The 18,726-nt window shown below is 38.0% G+C and overlaps 3 protein-coding genes across 6 annotated transcripts; all 3 read right to left on the reverse strand.

Moving 5' to 3' along the window:
• Window positions 1-1,173: 1,173 nt before the first annotated feature.
• LOC143452375 (5-oxoprolinase-like) lies at window positions 1,174-5,310 on the reverse strand. Of its 3 annotated transcripts, XM_076953320.1 has the most exons (8): window positions 5,251-5,310; window positions 4,134-5,026; window positions 3,910-3,997; window positions 2,940-3,135; window positions 2,170-2,279; window positions 1,715-2,104; window positions 1,568-1,652; window positions 1,174-1,499 (listed from the first exon to the last, which is right to left on the reverse strand). In XM_076953320.1, exons 3-7 carry the CDS (start codon window positions 3,976-3,978, stop codon window positions 1,572-1,574), a joined length of 846 nt encoding a protein of 281 aa, XP_076809435.1. In that variant the 5' UTR covers window positions 3,979-3,997; window positions 4,134-5,026; window positions 5,251-5,310; the 3' UTR covers window positions 1,174-1,499; window positions 1,568-1,571. The 3 variants fall into 3 exon arrangements, with proteins under 3 accessions (XP_076809435.1, XP_076809437.1, XP_076809434.1); XM_076953322.1 differs by lacking the exon at window positions 5,251-5,310 and having other exon boundaries at window positions 1,174-1,466; window positions 4,134-5,244; XM_076953319.1 differs by lacking the exon at window positions 5,251-5,310 and having other exon boundaries at window positions 4,134-5,244.
• A 556-nt stretch (window positions 5,311-5,866) lies between these two features.
• Window positions 5,867-8,028, reverse strand: LOC143453421 (uncharacterized). 2 transcript variants are annotated; one of them, XR_013115172.1, is made up of 3 exons: window positions 7,329-8,027; window positions 6,766-7,026; window positions 5,867-6,288 (listed from the first exon to the last, which is right to left on the reverse strand). XR_013115172.1 is itself a non-coding variant. In XM_076954767.1 (2 exons), exons 1-2 carry the CDS (start codon window positions 7,335-7,337, stop codon window positions 6,865-6,867), a joined length of 171 nt encoding a protein of 56 aa, XP_076810882.1. In that variant the 5' UTR covers window positions 7,338-8,028; the 3' UTR covers window positions 5,867-6,864. The 2 variants fall into 2 exon arrangements, 1 of the variants encoding a protein (XP_076810882.1); XM_076954767.1 differs by having other exon boundaries at window positions 5,867-7,026; window positions 7,329-8,028.
• A 1,764-nt stretch (window positions 8,029-9,792) lies between these two features.
• On the reverse strand, window positions 9,793-13,192 carry LOC143451817 (corticotropin-releasing factor receptor 2-like). Its single transcript, XM_076952561.1, has 9 exons — window positions 13,057-13,192; window positions 12,793-12,927; window positions 12,523-12,602; window positions 12,151-12,272; window positions 11,906-12,017; window positions 11,193-11,346; window positions 10,505-10,638; window positions 9,969-10,190; window positions 9,793-9,822 (listed from the first exon to the last, which is right to left on the reverse strand). Exons 1-9 carry the CDS (start codon window positions 13,190-13,192, stop codon window positions 9,793-9,795), a joined length of 1,125 nt encoding a protein of 374 aa, XP_076808676.1.
• Window positions 13,193-18,726: the final 5,534 nt, after the last annotated feature.

The following is an 18,726-nucleotide window of genomic DNA, read 5'->3' on the forward strand; positions in this document are numbered from 1 at the left end:
GCTTTCCACAACAGCACAGATAGAATGAATGAAACACGAGTCATGCGCAGTCTCAACGCTTGGTCTCGCTTGAGCGACGTTCCCACAATTCCAAAGACCAAGACATGCTGTGGAATGGAAATTTTCCAAATTACATATCCTGCAAAATCTTTCATTTCATATTCCATACTTTGTACGATATTAACGCCTTCGAAAATGGAAGAAACCACACTGTTATAATTTTAAAAGTTTGTGGTGAACGCACTTGATTGTGTGAATGAGCGTGCACGTGTACTGTTCTGGAAATGCGTGAACTTAGTTCAATTGTGTGAATGTGCATTCAACTTTATTATTGAAGATTCGTTCCATTCCATAAATGAAATCTTTCATTTCACTCCATGCTTTAACAATTCCATATTCCCTGCCAAAAACAAAGACAACTCCGAGGAGCAAAGCACCAAGTTCACGGCCACACGGAAGTTGTGTCTGTGTGAGAGGAGACCGAGCAGCAGGTATAAAGCTGTTGACTACGAAGGAGAAATTTATTCAACTTATATATCACGAAACCCTGCACAGAGAAGTAAAGATTATTATTGTCATAAAACTAGGAAAGGTTTGTTTAATGCTTGGTATGATAACTAATCGTTGTCCTCGGACTGAGAACAGTATTTGCAAGTCTTAAACATGGCGACGATTTCTCATCCCTCGAGTCCCGGTTGCCGAGGTAGCCTTTGTGCAAATTTTGATTCTCACACGTTGTTTATTAGTTTCTCTTTGACTTTTATATAATAAGTTATCGCCTGAATTAAGAACAATCCACCAGGTCCACTGAACAGGAGCAAGTGTCATTAATGCCTTGTCCAAGTGCGTTACAACTGCGGGCTATAACGCCACTGGGTGTCCATAAGATAAACTCGCTGCGAGGAAGAAAACGTTCCAGCAAAAATTCCTTAAAGCGGTCGAGGTTCTTATATGACTCCTATACACGAGGGCTGTAGGTTTTTATTGCTTTTGAAGAAAACGATGTTGGAAATCTGCTTTAATAGCTGCAGGGCGCCACCTTGAGACACACTTTACAGCAACGATACTTTCTAAATGTAGCAAATAAATATAAAATTCCTTCGCATTCTACTTGTCACTCTTAATGTCTGTCCTTTTAACAAAATCTTGAAGCTGGCAAAATAACCAAACAAGTAGCTAAAAATATTTTTAACAAACAAATAAAAAACCGTCACTAATACTTGGCCATCGCCTCATTCAATGTTAAACGGTTGCAAAATGCGCGCGAAAGACGAACAATCTTTAAAGTTTTAAAAACACAAAACTGTAATTTCTCCGCAAGAAACACGCACTTCACTCGAAACGGTAAAACTATGGGCAATGTTGCGGAAGACGAAATTCAAAATTCTCCAATGTTACGTCACGGGTCAGAGGTGTTGTTGTCCTTTATGACGTAACAATCTCACCCTGACTTCCAGGTCCACCACCTGCATTATAAGAAGGTCAAGACGACCGGATATCTGCCATAAACAAACTTGTTACCAAATAATCATCTATATGACGTCACAATAAAACATAACTTTCCCACCTTTTCAAACATATCTTTCCGGATCAGTGCTTCTTGTGTTGGTCATGTGATTGTGAAACCCACTGCGACCGTGCCAGGTTGGTCCCTGCAAAATCGCCACGTCATCATTACGTCACGCACAACGTCATTCATAAAACGAGAACTTACCGCTTCAGCTCCACCGGCGACAGTATCGTAATAACCAAAGCTCTCATCACCAAAGGTCGTGTTGTTCATGCAACCCTGCGCCACAGCACACGCTATAAACGCCTTCATTATGACGTCAACGATCCTCTGCGACGTGAGCACGTTGCCACCGACGACGGCCGCGTCATCCTTGGGGTCGAGAATGGACCACTTGAGTTTGTTGACGGGAATAGGGGCGAGGCAGCCCTGGTTAAGCGGGATGTCGTAGCCCACCATGCACCTGAGGCAGTAGATGACGACAGACTTGCTGATCGCTCTCGGCGCGTTCAACTTGTTTATCACCATAGGGGATGTCCCCTCGAAATCGAATGTCGCGCTTCTCGATATGAGCTCCTGGACCAGGTGGATACCCTAAACAGAAAGCTTCGTTGAAATGTCTGTGATTGATGCAGCTGTGACGTCATAAAGACACTTACCTTCTGGTTAGCGGCAACTAGCGCTCTCAAGTCGGCCAGGTTGCCATGGAGATCGTGGGCCCGGCTGCAACTAGTGAATTCTCCTGGGAGCGTGAGAAACGCTGTTACTTCTATGAGGTAACAAGTAAAAACAAGTTCAATAGGGTTTAAAGCAGTGGTTCCCAACCTGGAGTTCGCGGACCACTTGGGGGTCCGTGAGTGTCTTGGTTGCATGTAGGCTACTTTATTCCTCTATTGTTTGTGCAACGAAAGAAGAGAATCATAAACATTTTAAGACACTATTTCATTGAAATTTGCAGCAGCTCCCAAATATATCCGATATTACAGTAAATATCCCTCAATAGTAGGTTATGCATTAAATAACAAGACATTTTCTGATTGAATTCTTGGCTAATTTTAGGTACGGGTCCGCAGGTTAGAAAATTTATTAAAAGGGGTCCGCGACTAAAAAAACATTGGGAACCACTGGTTTAAAGGTAATTCTGACTCATTACAAAACCAGAAATCAATTCGTCATTTCACATAACAACTACCAAGAAACTTTTCAGCATCATATGATACGAGAAAGCACGTCATTCACAACATTATCACATAAATCACATTCACATCCCAGCATAAATCGCAACCTTCTGATAATATTTTTGTAGCGGTTAGTTAACACAAACACCGTTGTTACACACTATGAAATTTTTGAAAATCATATGATAAACTTCGTGATCAGATCTATAACATTGATCACATCACTAAGCAAATCACATGATCATACTCACGAGAGTAAACAGGAAGATGAACTCCTCCAGCACATGGATGATTGGAGACGATGCAATTTCTTTCATTGATCTCTATTGCCCACATCTGGTACTGCACGACATCCAACATGGCCTCTAGGTGGCTTGGGATGTGAGAAGCGTTGGAAACAAGACGACCATCGGGTCCGAATAGAGTGCACAAGAAGTCAAGTCGTTCCTGTCGATTCATGTAATGTTACACAATAAACAATGAGTGTTCTAATGACACAGAATGATCAAAATAGAACTACGCCTACTCTGTTATCAAGAACATATTTACACAAGCAAGTCTTGCAATATACACAAGACTACACCGGACTTTCAACGACTGAACCACAGATAAAACGTCAAGGGCTGAGAAATCTTGGTGTAACATATGCGTTAGAAATTTGACCAAACAAACAAAAGCAGTGTTGGACGATTATCTAGACCAGTGACGTACAAATAACAAACATGTATAAATATGACAAGTTCCAGCCAGGCAAAAACCTTAATGTTAGTGGATATCGCTGTCTGTTGTAGAATCCTACCTGTCTGTTCTGCAATGCTCATGAACCTTTGATGTCAAAGGTCAGGGGTTATAATATATTGATAAGACCAGTGATCCCAGTCTAGCACACACACAATAAAAGTTAATCGGAATGACAAATAACGTAACCCCACTTACAACTACCCCCATAATCATTGCATGCATTTGATATTCAATTTCCCAGTTATTGTCTTTCGAGTAAATTGTCAGTTATAAAAATCGCTTCGAAAAATTCAGTCCACGAAATAACAATTAGCATTTACAAATAACACCTATATATTTAAAATAACGGAGAATGACCCAGAACCCAGCCGCACCTTACAACTACCCCAATGGTCATTGCATGCATTTGATATTCAATTTTCCAGTTATTGTCAGTTATAAACTTGCTTCCAAAAACTGTATCTACGAAATAACACTGACCTGTGTGAAAATATAGAGAATTGGATGGCGTCCAATACCTTGCCAATATGCTTCGGCTTTCCCTTCCATACCATGATGATGACGTCACCTGAATACGTAAAATTTCACAAAATTACAATTTCTAATCACGGCAAGCTACAATGATGTTGTCAACCTATCATGTAAGAAAAAGACTACCCTCATCAAACTCTAAGTGATGTCACCATGATGTCATAATGCAATACCTTTCTTAGTTATCTCTGTCTTGCAGTCGGGTTCGACCAAGATTGTGCTATTCTTGTGGATGATGATCGCTGGACCGTGAATCACCTGACAGGTCCTCAATGAAATGGACGTTAATGTCGAGATGACCTCCATCGAAATAACATGACACCACCTGCACCACACATGCTTTATTATCACATCACTTATTGTAATAAACAGTCGATGCATGCAGTTGACGACATGCATTTGCTCTTATGTCTGGTAAGATCTTACGCACAGAGAATCAGAGCATACTTAGGGTGTGTAAATTTTGCCATTTTAATTAACGTTTAGTGACAGTAGTAGCACAAACTGCGACGAAGATACCTTTTGTAGCATGTTATCTTCACAATCACTTTATAAGTTACCTCGGATTGAAGCAATTATGCACGGTTTGTGATTTAAGTATTTGTAATAAGACGATAGCACAACATACACATAGGTGCAGCAAATAAAAATTTAGCATTGATATTTAACAACACTTTACATCATCACTAGGGCAACCAAAAGTCAATATGTTCAATTTTTTTACCTGCTCAGAATGCTATGAAACAAGCACAAAACAAATTTCAGCTTTGTACGACGGGTGGCATAGAAGTTATTAGGTCAGATAAAGTCAAAATGTTATGTTAGGTCAAAATACGGTCAAATTGTTTCGTTAGGTCTTTTTCTTAGGTCAAAATCTATTAAACTTGTAATTTTGTAACCATTTTGTAATATTATTCTTCCATTTTTCTCTTTTCTTGTACCGCAAACAATTCCAGTCCCGCAAATTTTACTTAAAACCAAAGCCACAAAGAGAGGGAAGGCTTTTCAGCGCGTTTGGTGACGTCACGATGTGACGGCATTGCATTTGAAACTGCAAGTTGTCAATCTTAATACGCAGAAACGAAAAAAAGTCAACACTAGAAAAGCATTTTATCATTTTTAAATGCAGCTTTAGATAAGAAAGTTGCTGTAGACAGTGTAGAGACTATCAGTATAGCGCTTTTCCAAATGAGGTCAAAGTTTAAACGATTTAGGTCAAAATAAGGTCAAAATTTAAAATTTTTAGGTCAAAAAACTTGTTGTCCTAATCATCACAAATCATATTGTTACCTGTCGTACAACATTTGCTCCGGCAACAACATTCCCAGACACAGATTGGCGTCACAGTTAGAGAATCCCCTTTCTGTAGCATGTGGGGCCTGGTTGGGCCCCAACAGATTCAGGGAGGACTCGGGCTGACGACAAACAAACCCAACCGGAAAAATTGCATAGACCAGACCGTGCTGCGACGGTGTCGCTGTCAAGCTGTGATGAAAATGTTCAGCTGTCATAGAAATCAAACAAAATAAGACAACATATTCTACTGTCAGTAGAAATAATGCAAAACGAGACAAGAACAAATGAGACAAGTCGTCTTTCTCCAAATTTTGAACGTCCACTTTAATTTGTAAAAGCTAAATAGGTAAAAATATCAAAAAGCTTGAAAGAAAACAAGATAGTCAATACAACATATACACAAAAATATAACAAAGCATGTAGAGTCCAAACAACACATACCAGCACATATCGGCACATTGAAATAAAAAACACACTTTGTTCTGTTGTTGACATTAACAGGAAAATTTGTGCCATTGTTGAAGTTTTGCTTTAATTTAAGATTTGCAAACAAAATACCTGTGGTGCTTGTATGGTGACACCAGCTGTAGTAGACTTGAACACATGCTCATATTCCCAGCCGTATCGACTTAGATCTGTTGATGTTCCTGTGTAAATAGTGTCATAAATTTCATCACAATTTAAGTATTTGCATGTCACAAAATCATTCTTTATTACAGAACAAAGAACTTGTCAGGAGATTCACAAATTCTATAAACAAGTGTCGAGCCACACGGCCACAACACCAAGCACTGGAATAAATGGTTGGGATACCACGATGACAACACAAGGACATAACTTACGTAATCTTATTAATATTTATCTAGCTTGTGCATGCATGCAATGTACATGCTCATACTGATACTGGATATATTAGCGGCACCATACCTCTCATGTTGTACCCAAATGCTATGTTAGTCTTCAAATGACGTTATAGCGTACCACATAACGCCACCTGCTGGGCCGGATAATATTGTTCAACTTTCATTGAACCTGAGCATAGAGGAGTGTGAGATGTTATATTTTATATCAGAAGATGTAATCCCAGTATGGGCAACAGTTTTGAACTCATGGGTTGCTGTGGGTGTTGAGTTTGTACAGGCAGGCACAACCATATGCACAAATGACGTCATAATTAGTTTGAGTCCTCACTTGTTTCTATTTCTAGCTACAACAGCATGAAACAAATAAACTACTATAATTACATACAGAAGTGAGGCCTACTTGAGCTCTAGTCAGACACTAGCTTAAGTCACACTAGTATTTACTGTACTAAAACTAACGGAAAACTAGAAAATCAGTAAGGGGAAATTTGAGTTTTTTGGTTGGCTTTAATGGGAAAGCAGATCAAAAAGGTTAAGAACCGCTGCTTTAAATCAAAGTAAAAAGTGGTAATAAACTCATCTCTGATTAAGTATTTAAAACCATAGAAACTATAAAATAAGCAAAGACGAAAAATACAAAACCCACATTTAGCGTCACCAGTGGGTAGTAGCTTAATACAACTGCATTGTCAACTGGAAACATCAGAGTTGATCAGCTTACGAGGTTGAATAATTTCAGTCTGGACTAATTTCCAATGTAAAGAAGATCTATCCAACCCTTAGTGAGAGCAAGTGCCATTCTTTCACCTTTCCTCTCAAGGAGAGCATTTGTGGTGACCGTCGTTCCAATCTGGATGAAATCGATCTTACTTGAGTCGAATGATTCGATCATCATAATTTTCAACTCCTATGTATACATAATTAGGCAGTCTATCGAATTAAACAACAATTCTTAGCAGTGGTTTTCACCAAGTCGACAAATGGTTAAACTTGAGGAAATGAAGGGAAGCTAAGTTTAATTAGAGACAAAATTACGGATATATTTGTAATTAAACACCAGCCTTGAAATCAAACTACTTTTCATAATAATCTTTTTAGCCTTGTCAACGAAGAAATTAGTAAACTTGAAACAACTATGAGACATAAAATCATCAATAAAATTATGATAAACTTTACCATATTGGCTATATGTTTATTTTTGTCACAAACCTCTTCCATAATCCTTCAAAATCCTTCCCCTTGTGTTTACTTTTCTGATTCAAAATTTGTTTCTTCTTAGAACTTGCTCATGCAGCATTTATCATGTTAAGTGTTTCCTAAAATCTAAGCATAGTGTCGGAGTGCGTCCATTATTTTCTTTCATGCCATAATAAAAGGCACTTGCAAGGCTGCCTGTAAAGTTAGGCCGATACAAACCCAAACTAGAATAGATTCGCCGAACATCATTTGCATTCAGGTGAACACAAATACTAGGCTAACGATATCGAAACTGACTACAAAATTATTATATTTCCTATATTTATATTTTCCAGGCTAAACAAACCAGGGTCAACATTTTTCAGACAGCCAGTGTATACATGTTCTTATACAGCCTACTGAAGGCCATTTACTTAAAAATTTTGCTTTTCAAATATTATTCTTTTAAAACCAAACAATTCTTCAGCAACTACACTGGAAAAAAAGTGACCGTCATTAGGCCTAGTCCAAAATTTTTATCATTGACTAATAAGACGCTGATTTCGTTCAAAAACATTTGCCATGCCTTATTGTGGTCAAGTACCCACAAATCTACCTACATACAGTTTGCAACGCCTTTTTATGGCTGACTACGTCCCACCGATGCACTGGAAACAATGCTGGTTAACTAAAACCCATTATACGATGTGATTGGCGTTTACTTCGTTATATGTGAAAGACTAGTGGCTTAATCTCATTCGTGTCATGTAATATATGGAACCACTTGACACAGTCAGAGTTATTGACCTAATAGTTGCTGTTATCGCGATAAATATCACATTAACATTGACATGGTGACATTTCGTCACTGTTTAAAAGATTCCTTATCCTTGCAATGTCATATTTTTATGAGTTTTTATTTTTCTACTAAATGCAAGGTGCAATAAGGTCAAAACAACTTAGAAGTACTCCTGTGTAAGTATAACAGGCCGACATTTTTTTACAACTTTCATTAACCTATGAAAAATTAATTTATGACAAATAATAATTTCGTTGTTGTATTACTTGGCTTGAATTATTACACAACAAACACCTTTGCCATAAAGACCGGATTTTCTCTGGCTGTTCGTGTTACCATATGAGCGAAATTCAATGTTGATTGATAGTTGTTTTACTTCTCACTCGATGGTATGAGTTCTCATTTCTCAAACGGCGTGACTATGCTGTTTTAGTTGCTTAAATTCTGTCTATGCATATTAGTAAACGTTAAAGTCCCATTTTTATTTATTATCAGACACAAAGGCTTACACCTTTGGGCAAATCTTACTGAATGTTACATTGTGCAGTAGTAACAAGTGAATGGGAACAGTAAAAAGAAAGATTGCAAACATTATATCGGTAATTATATGGCACACCAGTTCAAGCCAGGTAGTTTCTCTGAACGTCATTAAGGAGAATTTAAGCTTGGTCTGCAACTGAATTGCAAGATCCCAAATTAAAATTTAAGCATTTCCACAACAACTCATGACTCGCGAGTCACGTGTGACGTAATTGTCACAACCAAAAGTACTTTCTTAGAAACGTAAAAACGTTTTTTTTAAATAATCCGGGAATGCTAACGCACACAAGAGCTACGATTAATTGATTTACTTTTAACATAAAAACATGGCATTTATGTTAAAAATCATAGCAAATATATTCAAGATAACATTAATTTAAGCTAAAAAATGTGGTTCCTATCTATAGGACGTAATAGGACGTATAGGACCTAATATAGGACCTAATATGTAATTACTTGAGTGTGACGTGTAACAGCGTTTGCTATGTTGGCAAGGTGTGACGTCATCGAAGCTTTTCATTGGTGGTTTTGTAATACAGTGAGGTAACAACTTACATGAAAGGCATTTAGTTAGTACATGGTATTAAGCAGGGATGATGCCACAAAGTAATACACTGTGCTCCTACAAATCGTTTTCCGCTGGATGGAGCGTCGGAGCACTCGTTTCATGCAAAATGACCGAGCGCAATTGGTGGGAAGAAAATGGTTCTGGTCTTTCAGTTCCGGATTCGTCACAATGCCTGTCTAGCTTGACGGTTACGTGGAAATGAGTGGTCGGTGATGTGGATTGAGTCGAGTGACGTCTCACTAAATATAGTCATAATCATGCCTTAACTGTGATTGTTACGTCATAAGCCAAACAGACCGATCATATCAAGTAATGACATGACATCTTCGATCTATGGCTGGGTGGGGGGCAAACTTCATTTGTTAAAAAATATTTAATAAATTGCAGATCAAACATCAGCCAATACCACGGAGGTCTTTCTCGAAGCAGGGTACTCTTGTATTGTGACGCCATTGCCGCCAATTCCTTCCAATCGCGTTCAGAATTTCCGAGTTGCTCAAGCAATAAATCAAACAGACCAAGAAACCCTGCCGTGTCATAGAAAACAATAAGTTCTCTGAAATTCGTCCGAAATGTATCAATCAAAACATTTATGGCTCCGTCAGTGAAACGCCAGAGTGCTATGACGTCAATACACAAATGGTAAGTTAGAGAAGCGCAATTATGTGCAGATCGCGATTGTAAGACATGTAGTTAAAGTTGCCAGTTGCATTTCGGAGATGAAAGACAATTCTGACCGCACAATCGAAGGAATCAACAAATTTACCTGAAATGACTGAAAGATGGCGTTGACGTAGAAGAAAGCGATTTCACCAGCGCCATCTCCCGGACTGAGAAAAAACAAGATGTAAGTAATTCCAAGAAGGTTGAAAAGAAAGAAAGCCGCCTTCACTGCTTTTGAATAGGTTACTGCACTTTCCAGCGAGTTCTGCTTGATGAGTTTAGTGACCAAAATACGGACGACATTCACCATTATCAACGCGTTGATCTGTTTAGAAGGAAATAAATGTTTTAATTCCAAAGCGTCATAAATTACTTGGTTGATGGTGGATGAACCGTGTTGACCCAGTAGATAGTAAAATAAAAACAAGATATAAGCTGACTGCACTCAGAAGGTTAACTTTATTTTTGATTCTTCTACACGAGCTTTCGCAAGCATAAGTTTCTTCTTCAGGTTTACTAAGAGATGGCAAAAATTATTTCAAATAAGTTACTCCGAGCGACTGGTAGTTCTGATCTTGACTGCTATTGCCAATACCTTATTCTGATCATTGTTATAATGTGACGTCATAAAAAACTTACCGCGAACAAGACAAAGATGGGAATCTGGTAGAAATATTCGACCCAGGTGTCTGTCGGGTTCTGCATCCAGCATTCTTTGTCCTCATAAACCGCTTTGAGCACCGCCCATATAATTGTGATTGGGATCGGTGTGCCTGCGTCATAGACATCTTGTGTTATTAGTAATTAATTAACATGTTTTCGGTGAAAATTTGTGCTGAACATATCTGATACAAACAGCTTAATGAAACAGGTATAAGCTTTGGTTTATGCAACATCTCAGAAACACGTATAAAAACACAAAAGACTCCTTTATACTCATACAGCGCTATTAACAAAACGTTCCTAGCGCAATCTAAAAGAGTTAGGACAAGTTTTAGGAGGTTAATATTCGGACCAATTTTAAGTTGCATGACATATATGACATTAAATAACCTGACTAAGTCAATGGTTGAACAGGATTTTGTAGAAGCCAAAGACAATGGCGGTAACAATGGACTTATCTTACATCACAATAGTCAGTATGTGTGTAGGTAGCTTTGAGACTACCACGTGACCATGATACCCTGTCACCAAACTTGGCAAAAATAAATAAATGTGTGATGAAGAATAATTCTTTCTTCAGAACTGACTGTAGGTCGAAACCCACTGACTCGTAAAATGGAAATCGAAATATTGATCAAAGCAGCTGTTACTAATCCTGACTTACCCCAACCTAGCGCGATATATAGCTTTATGCTGAACCTGTCGTACGTGTAAGCCATGACCACCATCATGTGAAGGTAGACGCCTTCTACGAACATCCAGCAGTAGGTGGCCACTTGAGAGTAGATGGAGATGGCGGCCAGGACTCGACATAGAACCTGGAACCAAACCTGGGTGATTGTGTGAAGAAGAAGTGGCGTAAACATTTGTGCAGACTTGCACATATTATACAAAGATATTTTGTTTACCAAAAAATGTCGATACAATAAACCGTAAATTTGTAATTAAACTTAAACTTAAACATTTTAATTAGCTTCGTTGTAAGAGTAATGGTAAGCATAAGATATCGTTTACGTCATACTAATTACGTCAAAATACCTCATTGTTTTTTCTTGTTTGATAGCTGGTGAAGAAACTATGAATTAACCAGATGACGTTTTGTAGAATGAGTGACGTAGCAAGATTCCAATGAATGATATTTCTCCAACACCGGATGCTTCTACAATGTGATGACGTAAACAAAATGACGTATGCATGCCGTAATAAAGCCGAAATAACCTATTTTTGCCAAGAGAACAACAGAATTGGACATCACTTAATGCTTTGTATAAAGTGTTAGCATAGAGTTTATTCGATAGAGCCCTCCCTATGCAAGAGATATTTTTCTCACATTAGTCTTTTAACTTTCAACATACAAACGCTACACTTTCTTATAACCAGTTTCTTATAATTGAATCGTTGCAGAACTTCCATCGCGTAAAGCCGCGAATTTTCGTCATCACCTCGCTGTGAATTTTCCCAAACTACGTTTAGGTCATAATTGAATTTACTTTGAAGTCAAAGTATAATTATGACTCAAAGTCTTAAATGGCTAAGACTGAGATCAAAGAATACGGGGTCAATGACCTCTAAATCGAGTTATCGCGATGTTTTAAAATCGATGTCGCCCACCATAGATGTACCTGAGTCTCCAGAAGAGTAAAAAAGCGATGACCAATGTGAAGAGGGAAAGTCCCCTGCCTACGTAAGTTATCATGACGACAATCTTGAGATGAATATTGACGTAATCTTCGGCAGGGTCACTCTGAAATTTAAAAATCGTGTAAATCAATTTTTAGATTTAAAAATTTCTATCCTGATGCGATGTTAGTATTGAATCATATAATTCGAAACAAGCAATCTTAATCATATAAGTTGATAAAGTTTTTTGACTCCAGATTGAATTTATTTAAAGTTAATTGAATGTAAGCTCTATTTGTTGTTATTCTGGAATTATTAAATCTATCCATGCAGGTTATAAAATTTTTATGTAAACGCATTCATGCAGAACTGACCGAGTCCGGTATGGGACGACAAGCAGTAAAATTAATGCGAGACCATCTTCCGTCTGATTTACACTTGCGAGTCGCGTTAACTGGATTTCAAAGAACGTAACTCATAAATGTTCCATTTATTTTCATCGATAACCTTGTAGGTTATAGAATGTCATATAAAATTCTAAGTTTATCTATTTGTAAACAGTGATATAGGCAGCTCCATTGCAATAAGAATATAGAAAGTATACTGTAAATAACTTAATGTCATCCAGGTTAAAACCCTCATACATGAATTGTTGTAATGAACTCCATTGAACTTCTTAAAACATCTAGTGTAGGCAATGCCGCCACCAAGCGTCTGGGAAAAGCAGACATCCGGGGGATTCATGTTGGTCACGTGAGTGTTGATGTAAGGGCAGTGAACTTTAACAAGGAAAGAAAGATGAGAATTTTGTGGAAATATCAAAAATTTCTAGTTTTGTGAAAAATTGGAATTGTTTCCATGTTTGTTAGTTGAGATTGAAACAAGAAATTGTTTCGTCATATTATTACCGGGAACATTGGTGTAATTTTGACAGAATTTGGCAATGATGACGCAACTCGTCTGTTTCTCTCCCAGAAACTCAATTTCTTTGTCATGGGGCTCTTGGCTGGGTCGAATAGGAAATTCAAAATACAGTAGTAGCATGTTCGGCTAAAATAAGACGTCACAGAGAACTATTATGACATCATTTTGGATATATAGCGAATACCTATAATTGGCGCACATCTTGTCCAAATTTGTTGAAGTGATTCCACTGACCATCAACTAAGAAAAGAATAAAAGTGACGAAAAATACAAAAATTAAAAGTCAATCAACTCTGTACAACTCACCAGAAGTGTTGTTGGTATATGAAAGTGATGTAAGAAAAGAAGACTCGCTTTCTCACAGCGGTGATACATAGTCCACGTTACTTCCGATCCTTGTTACGTCATTGCGGCTTAAATCGTATTTCAGTTCGAATGAACGACAGGTTTTTCTGGTTTAGTTTTTTATATAACTCGGTTTCAACTAGTTTTACTTATTTCAGAATAAAATATGAAAAATCTTTTATAAACAACAATTCTATTTCCATCAATTCTATATCTCGCTCTGAATATTTCACATTTATTTAAAGATTTAGTCAAAGTCGCCAACATTATGGCAGACTTAATGAAACATTAAGACACTCATGACTACTAAAAAGTTGAAAATAAAGCGTTGAATCTCTGAAAGAACTTTTCCGTTGAAAACTAGCAGCAGAAAATGACGCTTGGTTTTGTTTTGGTGGAAAGTTTGATTGATCAAAAATAAACGTAGAGTTATAAACTACAGCAATTGTTAAGTCATAACCACATTGATAAACAGCTCTACATATCTACACATATCTTAGTTTAGTTACTTGACAACGTCAAAATGCAAGTTACAGCGACGTGGCCCGGTAATTAGGCATAAGACGTCATATTTTATCATCTATCTTGTACTTTGACTTAATACCTGTGCGGCCAAGTTCATTTTTACGAGAATGACATCATTTTCATTGACGTCATTACTTGAACAATCTATTAATTGAAAGTTTTCTTATACAAGCTTATAGCTGATGCAGAAAAAAGCGAAAAAACGTGTTTAATTTTATCCCAACTAATTTTATTAACAAAAGCATACCCATTAATTCCTGAACATATCTTCTGCTCTGGTTATAAATCAGATGCCTCGCACTACAACTTTTGCATTTATTGCAACGAGATGTGGGCTTTCTATGGCTATAACAATAACTTTATAAATCTTTCATTATACCTTACTTATAAATCTTTCCTAGACGACAGAAAGCGAAAACAGTCATGAGTGAAACATGCAAGTCTAACATTAAAAGTTCGAGTGAAACAACGAACCGCAATCATAAAAGAAACAGCTGAGCATAGATTTCAATGAACACAGCAAGCTTGATCAATGCAATTTTATAAATCCACCACGACACCGTGTACTCTATACAGCCCTGCACTGAACTAACTACCCAAGCATATGGTAAACTACATTATGAAGAAAATTTAATTTTGCGCGATGCCATTTCTTCTGAAGTTGAATTATATCCAATTAGAGTGTAAATTCGAGGCCATATTAAGTATTCACTTATAACTCCATAATGCCATTTTTCTACTCAATTGTCTTGTTGCAATCTTGATCTTCAAAACTTGGATTGTAATTTTGTACAATTAAGTCATCTTTTTTTTATAAACCACGATTTCTGAGTGTCTAGTTGCGCGTGTCGTCCGCACTTGCCCGTAGAAGTGTTGTATTTTTAGATTCTTTTATACTGTGGGAAATTGTGTCGCAATAAAACCATTCCTTTCAGCAACTACTCAACAAGGAAAATTTTGCAACTAAATTTAAGAATTTTTGAAAATTTGTAAGTTATGAAAAGACAGCATTTTAATGTTGATTTATCTGTACCTGTTAACCTCATCAAAGACACAACTGTTTCGAAGCATTCGTCATATACACTCCCCTAAGCAGCCTACTTCCTTGCAATGTGCTCTAGGGTGGTCTGACGAAGAACTTGTAAATATTACGAGCCACTAAACCTCATTATCCTTCCAAGAAGCACTCCGGTACAACTCGGAAGAAATTTGTGAGTGAAAGCATCGCTTACGAGAAACTAAATCCTTGCGAGGTGCGTTCGCAATACCGCCTCTGACGTCAAGCAGATCCTACATCAAACTATGTATAAGTCAACAAACAAGTTTCTATAAAAATGCAATATTTAAAAAAAAAATTTATAAAAGAATTGTGTATTAACATGAATACGTAGAAAGGCTGAAGCTTCCCATTGTTGTTGTTGTTAGGTAACGAGTCATTTGGTAACAGATTCATTGTAAGTTTAGTCCCCACTTGTTGGCGCTGTGTTGGATTTTCACCAGAACCAACGATGTATTGACGGTCAAACAAATTCTACTCCAATTCCAACAATATTAACTTTGTTCGAATCGATACATCGTGAACAGACTGACGGTGCACTTCTGCACTAAGTGCAACAATAGCAATTGATGTTTTAATGAAAGACCGTTTGCGACATATTTTGAGTAGACTACCTCTCGAAGAATTATATCTTTCTTTCCTATTAATACTTCCCCTAACTATGTTATTTCCAAACTATATGATATGACTTATTAAAACTATTTAGGTCTAAATGATTCCTGTGTTGGGCGAGAATTTTCTATAACTGACAGCTGGATTGCATTAGCCGTTAGTTGGCGGTAGCTGCGATATTTGCTATAATTGTCAGGCCACGTTAGTAAATGCAGGCATAACCATGCACTGTTTATCTCAAGAATCTTGACAAGAAGTGTTGTGTTTGCAACATATATCATGATAGACTCCAAAATTTATCAGAGAAACAAAATATTGACGCTATTAAATGCAGCAATAACCAAGGAGTAGGGCCTATTTTTAAGTTGGGTCATGTCTCAACTTTCGAAAAAGGGGTACTGTCCTCTCCAACTTTTGAACAAGAGGGGCTAAAAGCAGGACAACAAGTAAGATAAATTGACACGGTCGTTGAGTGTAAAAGAATTCTGGTCTCGAGCTGGTTTATAAAGCGGTGACTACGTTTAGTGCAAATATGTATTAAAAACTTTAAACGGAAATTTTTGTTTCATTTCGTATCAAAACTTTTAACTTTCTACTTAAACTAACTAACTTATTACTTTTTGACATCTTGGCGTTTCTCCCTTGCAGGTGCACCGTACCGGCAATAACTCATTTACGGGAACTGTGTTCCGGACCGTTCCGGTTTGTTTTCACCACTGTGTATACGTCATGCGCCTACACGCGTCATCATGTGTATACTTTATGCAAACCAGTCGCTTTGTTACGATGGACGCGAGGCAGACTCCAATAAGCCATTGGCAGATGATGATGATGTGATGTTTTAGCTCTTTAAATCGTGGAGCTCCATTGTCACCACGTCATAGTTATTCTGAAACAGCGGCGTAACCTAGGTTTTAGCCGCCCTGCGCTAAGGCAGAAAATATCGCCCCATTCCTGAAGCCATATTTTGAATTTCGTAGAAAGCCGAAAGTGCTTAAAGGCTGGTTGTTAAATTCCTGCGTTTCGACCATCCAGCTCAGAACGCGAGGGACGCAAAACTTTTCTATTTTTACACCTCATATAAAACGCTTTAAAATGCCTCAAAAGTTAAATTTATTTTCGTACTTAGGCTACATTTAAAATCGCTGCGGAAATTTCTAAATTTTCACCTTATCGTGTGGCTTATTGTTTGGCGCTTCATGCGTCGCTTAGCTGAGAGGTGCACTAAAGTATCTCATCCAATGTTAGTTCATGTCGAGCTGCATCATCGAATGGGATTCCGGCGACCTCGAACTTCTTCGCCAAACGAAGAGAAATGAGCTCATGCAGAAGACTGGGGTGAGGATGCCATCGCAAGCGGCCGTCAGCAAAGCCATCACCAACGCCGAGATGGCCCGGAATTGTCGTCGCAAAACCAGAGGCATCTCTGTCACGACTTCAAAGGTGGAAGCTTTGGTCGATCTTTCAGTTCCGCGATGAAAGTCTTTGAAGTTCTCATCCAGTAAGAGGAAATTTTTGACATCTTATAAAAGTAAAAGAGGCAAATATTATGCATCCAGGACCCCGCCGAGTCTCGCTTTTCACCTTAACTGGCCATCGTGAAAATGATGTGGTATAACTACCAGTTTTTCGCTGCGCAAGAGAGTCAACTTCCCTGGAGAGTTTTCATTTGCACCTCAATAGGTTTATATCAAGTGTGTGTGCTCGCTAATGTTGCACGAAATTTTAAATAATTACGCAACGTACGTAACCACGTAACGGAGCTCCTGTCACGAATGTTTGCTACAAATTACGTTATTACGCAATCTTCTTTTTTGGTACATTCTATGCACACAAACCATCGTTAAATAGCTTTTTATCTGTATGAATTCGCTGTGTAGATGCGATTGAAATGCGACATCTGCACTCGGCTCTTTGACAACTTTGCCGTTTTTCCAAGCCGGGTAATATCAGAAAACGATGTTGATGACGTGTCGTCATAACCGTCCTTTCATAACAATTGTTACAACCATAAACTGAGTATGAAAGTATGGCAGTGACCCTGCTAAGCTTTTAAAGTGATATCAGACTGCATAAAACTCAAGACAAATATCGCTTTCGCATCTCATGCGAAAGTAGATCACGCACGACATTGACAAACTTACGAGTCTCGACACAATGATGTCAGCTTAAAAACAAAGCGTTTATATCGAACCTCTAAAGTCTAAAACAAGGTTCTGACGTGCTGCTGTGCATTGTGTTGCGTATTAAGTTGTATCTTTTTCACCGTTTTGTTGTTGAATTAGTCTCGAAGCTATATTTTTTAGTCACTACATAAAATAATGTTCTTACAGCAGTCCATAAACCTAGCGTTGCTTGTGCAAAAAAAGAGCGAAGAGCGAATAACCCCTAAAAGGGAGCGCGGCGTGGTTCCGTTCCAACGTTGACACAAGAGCGACCTCTCGAGATCGTTCCTAAAGAATAGGAGCGCGTTCAAATGCCCCTGCCTTAATATGAGAGTAATAGAGTATGCAGTACATCTCGAATCGTTAAGCAGTTTATCAAGCGTAACAAGCAAAACTTTTTCACTTCCCGCATTTTGATAGGACCATACAGTGGGCAGACGCTGGTATTTTAAAGCGGGCTTTAAAACAATTTTCCCCGCTCCTCAACGCAATTCAAAATACGTCACTGCTTGCTAACCTGGTTGTCATAAGCACGGGGTGTAAGCAAAGACGCAGTTTCTTTCCGCATCTCAGGAACGCATAACAGCGACTGTTTTCATAAATTTCCAGCCGAACAACTCGTAGCGAAAGTTGCAGCAGGGAGCTAATCCCCTGATATAACTCTGTGTGTTTGATGTCTTGTCCCAACTACACGTCGCATTGTTGTTATTATTACTGCTGTTATTTGTCTGCTTGAAGTTGATATAAAAATTTTGGTAGCTTATAGTTCTGTTAATCATTGGTTACAAGGTAGAGGCAGCATTCGAGGCAGATGCTTTAGCCCACAAGCCATAGCACCAGTCTCATTAGATTTGAGCAGATATAAGCAATTTAGAGCTGAACTCTACAAAGCAATTAGCGATGATAAAAACCTACTTATAACGCTTGGGCAGAAATATGATGCTAATAAT

This window comes from Clavelina lepadiformis, chromosome 4 (assembly GCF_947623445.1).
Source record: "Clavelina lepadiformis chromosome 4, kaClaLepa1.1, whole genome shotgun sequence".
Lineage (NCBI taxonomy): Eukaryota > Metazoa > Chordata > Ascidiacea > Aplousobranchia > Clavelinidae > Clavelina > Clavelina lepadiformis.